Source organism: Austrofundulus limnaeus, unplaced genomic scaffold (assembly GCF_001266775.1).
Source record: "Austrofundulus limnaeus strain Quisiro unplaced genomic scaffold, Austrofundulus_limnaeus-1.0 Scaffold1, whole genome shotgun sequence".
In the NCBI taxonomy this organism is placed as follows: Eukaryota; Metazoa; Chordata; class Actinopteri; order Cyprinodontiformes; family Rivulidae; genus Austrofundulus; species Austrofundulus limnaeus.
This window is the reverse complement of record NW_013952403.1, coordinates 5,343,843-5,354,183: the sequence shown is the minus strand read 5'-3', so window position 1 is coordinate 5,354,183 and position 10,341 is coordinate 5,343,843. Positions and strand designations below refer to the sequence as shown.

At 38.4% G+C, this 10,341-nt stretch overlaps 1 protein-coding gene across 2 annotated transcripts in view; it reads right to left on the bottom strand.

Annotated features, from left to right (window-relative positions):
* Positions 1-400: 400 nt before the first annotated feature.
* The window catches only part of pcdh11 (protocadherin 11), a 158,528-nt gene continuing 148,587 nt past the window's right edge, over positions 401-10,341 (bottom strand). For both annotated transcript variants that reach the window (XM_014006429.1, XM_014006437.1), the window contains one exon: positions 401-5,269. In XM_014006429.1, coding sequence (XP_013861883.1) covers positions 4,815-5,269 — 455 coding nt within the window. In that variant the 3' untranslated portion in view covers positions 401-4,814. The remainder of the gene's footprint in view (positions 5,270-10,341) is intronic.

Below are 10,341 nucleotides of genomic sequence, written 5' to 3'. Positions count from 1 at the left end.
GACTCATAACTAAACCACATGAGAATTTTGTTCAGAAATTTGGCATTAACTTTTGGAGTCAATCCTGGATGGCTGTAAAATATCTTATGGACCACTGGATGGATATTATTGAAGTTTTCCCAAATAATGTTTGGCTGAATAACTTTTTAATTCGGACCTTAGCTAACCTAACTTTACAGCCATCAAGCTTAGTGCTTTAATAGCTATGCTCATAATTTTTTTGATACTTTTATTTTATAACTTTGACATGTAATGAGATGGGTTATATGCACTCTTTCAAGAAATGCTRCATTCCTTATTAAATGTATGTTTTAACTAGAAAATAATTTGTAAAGTCCAGTCAAACATTAAAAAGGCAGGATCAAACAACTTGCAGTTAAAGACAAACATGACCAGTGTCTCGTTTGAGGTCTCAATATTTAATGGTTTAATTAAAATYCAATGACATGAAAAATCATTTTACCATATGGAGTATCTTTTTTTTCATTGAATTAAGTGGGATACCTTACAAAGGCATGACAACACAGACTGTATAGCTTTAATACAAATTTGCTGGCAAGCACTGAAGCCTTCTCTCAAAGCAAACTTGACACACAGATGACTATTTTACAAGCGTTTAGCTAAAATTTCTATTGTTTTTTTCATATTTATTTTGTACAAGATACATTTGTGTACAGAAAATTGTCTGGCAAGGTGCACGCCAGCTCACGTCCACAGACGCACACACACATACATACATACATGCAAGGAGATGCTCTGGCTCTCTCTTGCAAACTTACATCACCTATAAACACATTTGCACACACACTCTCATCAGTATWATGCATAAGTATTCATTTACATTACAACAGAGATTGTCATCTCATCACTTCTTATGTTTTCCCTTTTTGCTTATTGTGAACATTGTGAATTCCAGTTCTCGCGCCGTGTCTTTTAAAATGTTTCACCATTTTCATCTGTTCTTCGGGGTACTGCTATATACAGTTTAAAATCCAGATTACCTGACAGTATAGATATCTGATATTAGTGAATGAGAAGAGGTTTAAGATGTTACGACCAGTTCATATTAAACGTGTACACTGGGTCACATTGGTTTTCTTTCATTTGACAGATGAAAAGCAGTAAATCTTGACATTGACATCATTTCGATCTATGTGGATGATTGAAACACGCAGTCCAGTGTCGACTCGTCAAAGTCCAAACAGTTCATGCAAATGTACAACACTGAGTTGAAAACATCATTTTTGACAAACTTAAAATAATAATAAAAACAATAAAAAAAAAAGAAATTGGCATTCGCCCCTCTTTGAATGGTGCAGAAGAAATGAAAAACAAAAATCTAAATCACACTCGACTGCATGCGAAGGGATCACTAACAGTTTGGTCTTTTTTCCAACACTTCTTGAGATGTAATCATTATGACACAATTAAAGCAGCCACTCAGAGCAACCTCATATCAGAAAATAATGATAACAGACATTYAAATGATATGTTTGCTGTTCTGAAAATGAGCAAATATTACACTTMTATGTAAGAAGTGCGAAAATAAAATGTAAACTTGGTTTTCATGAAAAAAAGAGTAAAAATCAGATTCAAAACCACATCCTAGTGGTAAACATTCATGCAGGTATTTTATAGTGCTCTCTTTTAAATATGTCCTTTCTGCAGCACAAAGTAATTAATGTAGGTAATCTGTAACACAATGTGGGTTACAGAGGAATAAGTCTGTCCTTACTGTACATTTGTGATTGGAGAGAGTAGTTGGACAGTGTGGATCATTCTATACAAATTTCACATATAGTTCCTCTTGTGTGACACAGAAGAGGCAACATTAGGTCACCTATGTATTTACCATCAGACAATGCAACTACCTGCTGTAGTTAACGCACAACACGTCTTCAAATAACAAAAAAATGTTATATCTCAGTTTCGTCGTTCTTAGGGAGATCTAAAGGATTTTGAGGCAGCTTYAGGATCACATAACAAGAGTGTCGGATATGAAAAGTCGAATCTGCATTTGGCAAAGTGATGAAATTCCAATTTTCTCTGACAATGTGATGTATGTTCCTTTTGATATGTGCTCCTTTTGATTAAAAATGTATCGTGGATACCAGYTCATGTCCTAAAACAATGAAAGGAGATGACAAGGGAGGGGGGTGGGGTGTGTGTGAGCGACTAAAAGTATTAGTAAATGAGCTGAAATTGGATTTTGAAACAGGGACGTTTTTATTAAATGGATGTTTACACCAGAGTTTATTTAAGTTGCCTGCTTTGAGTCCAGCTCATTATCATAAGTGACGGAGGTGAAATTGAACTGCCCTATCTTTGTCCTTGACACACTGCTCCCTTAAAAGATAATTTCAGCCAATATCAGATAAATTCCCCTTTATACTGTTAAGAAGAGGCATTATGTGAGAAAATGAAATAGCTAAGAACATACAAACACAATTTGCCCCTCACCTTCCCCCCGGGAATCTCGCATCACATTATAGATTTAGGCCTGGTCCCAATTTGCAAGATGGTACTAGAAAATGAATCTCATGACTCATATACCTGATGATGTAGACACCTGGCTTAGGTGTAACAAGAAAGAAAAATGGATTTCAGCAAAGTCACCTATTGTTGTGGCAATACATTATACTGTACCCAATCTGTTACGAAGGCAAGCAAGTCTGAAGTGGTTATTATAATCAAAAGAATTTGCTTGTTGTGGCAGTGATGCTGTTTTCCATGTRCAAACATGTGAAGGGACTCTCAACGATTTCTAAAGTTGATTCTAATGATCGGTGCAAAAAATAACACTAAAAAAATACATTTGTTAGACTCCGGATGCTTTAGAAACATCAAGACTTTGCAACCCACAGTAAGTATTAAAAGCTGGAACGGAGGTGTTTATAATTTGTAAAGAACAAAAGCAGTGTCTTTGAAATTTTGTCATATTTTTTATGCACTTGTATGTACAGCAATCTTTTTATTTATTAGCAACAAACTCACTTTAAAGTTCCTAAGCACAAAAGGTTTGCTACCGAATCGCCCATCACAGTAGTTTGATGGGAGAAATTCACAATCAGTTCAATTGCTATAGATTTTCTGAGCATTGTTTTTTTTAAAGAAAAAAACAAAGCCAGAAAACAAAAGCTACATTTCAAAAACACTTCTGTCTGTGCCTTTCAGGACTAAACTATTGAGATAATGCAAGGAGTGAAGATTTTCCTAATAGAGTTGGCAGAGTTTGAGCAATCACCATATGGAAAAACATCATGAGTATGCATGTGTGCAGGAGYGAGGGTTTGGGTTATTTCGGGATTTTTTTCTTTGTTGTGTACTGGTCCGTGATGAAAATGTAGAGTGCAAAAGATAAAGATGTGTTGCTGTCTACTATTGGCCTAGTTTTGCTTTGTAGATGTTCTTCTTCTTCTTTCTTCTCCTTTTTAACCCTTCTGCAGTCCCCTGACCAAAATAGACTTCTGAAACACGTTCAAGGAAAACATCTTTCAGTGCCAAAGAGGAGTATATTACACTTGTTATAAAGCRCAATGCTTCACTAGAACTTGAACTGAAACAGCACCAGCCCAGAGCTCATAATTAACATTTAGCCCAGTTTAGCTCACTCATAACACAAAGTACTGCATTTGCATTTGTTTCTGTGCCAGGAAATGATCTTTTAGAATGCAGTCTCAGTAAGCTAGGCCCATTAAGCTTAAAGTGTACAGTGCCCTTTGCTTAACACTAAGCAGACATCAAACAGAAAGCATTGTGTTTTTTTCTCCTGTAATGCATCTACTTTGGTATAGAACTACTCTTTATTTATTTTACACGAGTCTGATGAGTAGACACTCACATTTCCTTTTGAACACTCAAAGCAATAGTTTAGACTTTTGAAGTGGAGTTTTGTAGAAAGGTTATGACTTCCTGTAGAACACTCTTTTATTTCTCCAATTGTGATAGTACAGCTTTCCTTTCTAACTAGTCCAAGCGTGGCCAATCTTCAATCTCAAAAAGTCCTTGTAGGTTATATGTAAACACTATTTTATAAATCTGCTTTGATTAACAGTTTACTCATCAATCTGGTCAGAAGTGAACAATTTTCTCTCTTGTTTAAATATGTATTTTCCATGCACATAGTTTGATTCTATACCCCAATCAAGCAACTATGTTACCTTCAGTTGAAAACRCTGTATATATCAAAAATAAATTTGACATCATAGTTTATATAAASCTTGAAAATGGCCGCTGTCTCTTTAAGAACCTCTTACAATTTTCGAYGTTCCCACTTCAGCACGTCTTCATAACCATGTGAAGCAACAAGGGGCGCTTGGCTGCAGACTGAGCTCCAGGGAGGAGCGTTGCGTAAATAGGCGGTGCTTTGTRCCAACAARTGTGTCTCCAAATAGCTACCACAGCAGATTCAAGTATTTCTCATACATGCATAAATGAGTCAGAGCAACACTCTGGTTATGTTTTTGATCTGAGAGTGACATAACATGATATAAAGCTCAAAAATGTCCATTTTGCAGAAAGCCCCCTCCTTTAAAAAGCTATCTACAATTGTTAAAGTATGAACCTTTATTTAAACTCCACTTCAAAAAATACGAACTCCCTTTAAGCAGTCACTCYGATTCCATCTGTTTTTGTCTGAATAACATTGTCCTGGTCTCATTCATTTCAAGGTGTCTTCTTTGATACAACTGAGTTTGATAAAAGTTATTTAAACGATGCATCCCACGTGTAGTCCAATCGTGAAGCCATGAGCGTCTCTGGATGGAGTTTGATTTTCACTGTAGGTCAGGCCAGTGAGGAGCTGTCTTTAGGAATTACAACTGGTGCTCGTGTAAGAAAGCGCTGCTGCCACCGCCGGTGGGCGTGTGCTGCCCTGGTGAGGAGAAGCTCGCCAGCGGGATGACCTTGACCGGGTCCTCCTTCTTACCGCTGCAGTGTCTATCCAGGGTGTTGTAGAACTGCGGCCGGCTGAAGCCCCTGTCCAGTTCGTCTTTTTTGGGCACGGACCTGCCCAGCGTGTGGCGGCCGTCCATGACCCCCATGTTAGCTTTCATTCCCTGYGCGCAGCTCTGCTGGAAGCCGAAGGAGGGGAGCGTGGCGGTGATGGTGGTGGCGGTAGGGGTGCATGCGGGGCTGTTGCTGCCAGGACTCTGGAACTGGGCCAAGCTCGGGGGCATCCAGCAGCTGTCAGAGTGGCCCAGTATTAGACACTCCTGGGTGCAGGTCTCGGAGGCTTCAGCCAGGGCTTTTTGCAGGTTCACCTCAATAGCTGTAAAAATGAGAGACAGACAGAAAGAAAAATGAACGGTTAATATAATAAATCAGAACTTACAGAGTGCGTTAGGATTTACAATGATTTTACCGAGGTGGAGCCAAAGCACTGAATGAACTCATGAATCATAATGTAAACAGAGGGGGGGAAAGTTGTCCCCTTATCAGAGGCTGACCCACAAAATGTCATCCTTTTAGAGAAATGAAAGTCAGTTATAAATGTTTCATTTCATCTTGTAATGAGAAAAACACCAGCAGAGCATTTAATTTCCAGTGGTATTCCCTTGACTCAGTCTGTTTACCTACAATGCGCAATGAATTCCCTGTTGCTTAATTAGAGTTTGGGGGAAAAAAAACATGTCTCGCTGTTTGTGGCTCAGATTGGCTGTAGTGTGTTAAATATTTAATGAACATCTTTAACAGAGCACTGTTTATTTTAATCACTGTCAGTGCCCTTTTGATTCCTCAGRATCCAAAATAAATCTGGTGTAACAAGGAAAAAAAAAACAATTCAAAGAAAGAAATGATGCTGTCCCTTGATCTCATGAATGGAAAGATCAGATTGAACAAAAAGAATGAATCGGCTTAAAACTGAACTGAAGGGGAAGAAGGGAAATCAATATTAAATGAACATTTGAAGGTGCATTTATTACRTGCTGCACAAGCCGCTCTGTTTCCTGCATGAAAGGGAAGAAAACAATAGAGAACTGAGAAGCAAATAAAGAGGCGAGTGTGCAAGGCTAAAGACTCTAACTTTCTTATCTCATTATCCCAACAMCGACATCACATGTGGAATGAGTCTGGGATGAGGCCTCAGCATCGAGACTTGGCAATAAAGCCTGTCAGGGTAGATAATTAGAATGTAAAGCAGTATGCACCAAGGCAACCCAGAGCCTGCAATGTTATGTTTTCTAGGCCATGCAAAGGAAAGAGAGGTCCTCGTTCGAACATCACATCCCTCCGCCAGGCCGCAGCTTCAAGCCATCACGTAGAAATTATTTACTGTATTTGCATAAATGAGACGCTYATAAATAATTAAGCACTTTTAGACCACACCACACAATGAGGACTATTTCCTTCCTGCACATGTTTATGTACCCTATAATTCGCCACAGGTGTRAGGAAAACTTCTAACGACCTTGTTTGCTTTGCAGCGCTCGGCAAAGTAAAAGTGAAAATTCTGATTATATGAGCGTGAGTCCCTCCTCCAAACACCATAAACTCTGGTCCAGTGAGCACCTTCTCTTTCAAGTTTGTGCTGCGAGTTTCTGATTGAATGTCTGAACGTCAGCTTTAATTATCCGAGCGGTGTCTGAAAGGGAGTCACGTGGTGTAAATTGTGAGGGTATATTTGGAAGGCCCCCGTGGAGTCAAATCTGTCCTCTCCATATTGAACCGGAGCCACGGAACGGGGAGTGTATAAATCCCTTGGGCGGTAAATGTGTCACCTTTCAGAGGGTCAGTAACTTCATTAAGGCAAAAATGGATGCCGTTTTCTCATTCTCTGAGCTAGCACAATCGGGCCGAGCCAAGTCGCTGTCGAGACCCGAGTCAATCTTTCTCCGAGTGTTTTCTGCTGCTGGCGAAGCATGTTTTTAGATGCTAATGTCTTTGATCAGAGGAACTGCAGGTTAACATAAATGTCTTACCAGAGCGTGCACTCAATCAGACAAATAGAGGCTTGTGTTTTTTATTTGACTCATTGCTTCTTGATCAAGTTTAATTGATCCATACAATCACAAATGAGGCTGTGCTTTTTGGACTGATAGAAATGAAAGGTGATCTATGGACCTCGGTGCGTAGGCCAAGCAAATGTTGTTTTTGTTGATCAGTAGCTGTCGATGTAGCAGGTTTGGACTAATATACTGCCACAATACAGTGTTTTGGTCGCACATAAGTTATAACATGCCGTGAGGTGGGTATTGAATGTGAGTTGTTGAAACACATCTGCAGGTGCTTAAATCCAACAGGGTTCTGACTTTTGTTCAAACCTGTATTTCTCTGTGTATTGTTAGCAAAATATCTCTTCTTTAAAATTCACTTTTTGATTCATTTTTGTCTGTTATCAAAATATTTCATGAACCCCTAAATGGATTTTCATAAAAATCTCAGAAATTAATCACTGGGCATATATTTACAAATAATTACCTTCTGATGTCAACACACTTTAAGATGGCTTCTACAGCCAACTGATCATTAAAAACATAGAATTAGCTACAACTTGATTAATTCTACAAATGTTTAGTATGTTTGTTGTGGTAGTGTCTGAGCAATGCTACACCCTATTTGCTTGAAAGCAAAATATATATCTTATACCACTGGATGGGTTTTATTAAAGGGGTGGTGATATCATGCAAAATCGACTTGTTTGAATTTATTTCATGTTATAATGTCATTCCCGTATCAAACACATACCCAGAATGTTGCTTTGAATCGTTCATGTATGTGTTAGAAATCCTTGAATCTCCTGTGCTAGCCATGTGGATCTGCCTAAACGTTTGCTGGTACAAAGCTCCGCCTATTTGTACAAAGCTCCTCCCTGGAGCTCAGTCTGCAGTCGATATCCCACCCCAAACAGCACCCCTCCCCTGAAGCATTGCTGTGAAGACTTGCTGAAGTGCATGTGWTGGAAACAGTAGGAGGTTCTTAAAGAGACAGAGGYTAATTTCAAGGTGTTTAGATGCAAATCCACCATATTTGATGCAAAGTCAAATTTATATTTGATATATTCAACATTTTCACAACAAGTAACAGTTACTTGTTTGTGGTATAGAATTGAACTATGTGCATGAAAAATACATAATACCCCCCTCCCCCAATAAGTAAATAAATAAAATAAAATAAAAAACCTCTCAAAAGTAATCATTGGATGTATTTTTTTACAGCTGAATAACTTTCGGTGCCTATCAAACTCAAGGTGGCTTTCACAGCCCACTGACCTTACAAAACACAAAAATAGCTGTAACGGTGAGTTCTTCAGATATTGAGCTAAAGTTTTTTCATGGCACAATCTGTCAATCATTCACAGTGTATACTCCAAGTTCTTGAAGATCACAATATAACGCATGCGATTGTGCATTGTTACTTTAAGGTTTTATCAAAACAGCCACTATTTCATTCTTTCTCAACATGAGATGATCTTTTTTTTTAATTTTCCAAGAAATAAAATACTGAAAAGAGCAATAAAATCCAGTACAGTGTGTTGAACACAATAAACCTAAAGTAAAAGAATGCCTGGCAAAGTCACCCATGTGACTACAGCACTCAAAGGATTTGCTTGAGCAATTTTAGAAATTGGGTTAATTATTACAAAAAATAAAACTGGCTTGAGACCGCCAACAAACATCAGCGTGTAAAGAAATGAATATGAAATAACAAGTTTTCAGAAACCGGAGCAGACTGCTGCCGTTGGTCTTTCCCTTATTCCCAATTTTTACTCACTTTCAACAGCTTTATGTCAACAGCCTGTTATTCCTACAAATTCTATATGAATTATTTCTTAAGCAGCCTCTGAAAAAGACACAAGCCTGAACTATTTTCTATTCCGGTGGGATAGTTTGGATAGGCTGCAGTGGGTTTTGGAGGGTTAGAAGGATGACTTGAGTGATGTCGCTGACAGCTCTCGCTGCTTTTGTCAGCTCGAGGTATGCTGCAGCCCCCTTTGTGAAACTGCTGTCTTTTGTATTCTGGGAAAACAACTGTACCCCGTGGAGCTTTCGGAAGAAATCAAACATTACTGATGCAACAGATCTCCTCGTGATGTGAACATTTTCTTTCCCCCTGCGTTCCCTTCAAGGAAATTTGAATGGCAGACAAGTGGGGATAATGGCAAACGATTGGGTTTATCAGGCAGCACGACTGAGATCAGACCTACTTTTCTCGTTTGTGATGATTCATCTTTACAGAGTAGTGGTGATGCAGATGAAAAGTAACCTGGATACCTGTTTAGCAACTCTGACACGTCATCTGAACACCTCACAAATGCCTAACAGGAATTTGAATTCAAATATTCAGCTCATGATCTGCTTCCAAACAACTTGTGCGACGGGGTGATGTAATATCTACGGCCTTGTTATGTATCTGAAGACATCGTGGCACAGTTTCCGACTTGATGTTGTGATCACGTACAAGGTCGACATCAGAAGTAGCCTACAGCATTCCTGTTCTGCAACAATAACACGTCCACTGGCCACGGATCAAACAAACCTGCTTCCACATTCATGTGACCTTCCAATTGTGCAGTCAAAAAATACCCACTTGTTTAAACATAACATGTCTTAAAGCAAGGGATCAAAATGTAGCTGGCATGCAATATACTTCAAATATTTTTTTACACTAAATGAAAACAATGACTAAATGGAAGTAACCTTCAAGGAATGACATCACCCACCTCCATACAGCCCAAATTTTAAGCAACAATCTTACATGATCTGTTTGTGCTCATGGTGAGTGTTGAGAATGAGACACATTTCAGCTCATGATTTGTATAATTAACTGAGCTACTGATATTTCTGTGTTTGATAAGGTCATTTATCTACAGTGGAAATCAGGTTGACTCCGATACTCGATCAGTTATGAGATATATTGCTGACAGACAGTGAATTGAAAACACACAGACACAAGTAGCTATATGCTCACCCACATTATCTGTGATAGAAAATATACAATTTAAAAGACATTTTAAAATATGCCATAGGAACTCTCAATCTGTCAAAAATACATTGGAAAATGTCGAAAATGTGTGTTCAGGAAAAGTCCTGCTTTAAATCAACTAACAAGGGAAATAAAAGGTTTAAATCGACACGGACAAGTTCCTAATCAATGGTGCAAGTGGAGCAAATGCAAGCTCTTTTTTTAATGAGGCTGATTTAAAAAAAATTCCAAATCACTTCTGGGAATCCACAAATTTTCCATGTTTAGATCAAAAAGTGAGTTTTGGCAAATACCTAAATCTAGTTTTAAATGTTAAAGGGGCTATAACATACAGTGGTTTGCAAAAGTATTCATACCCCTTGAACTTTTCCATATTTTGTCACATTACAACCACAAACATAAATATATTTCACTGGA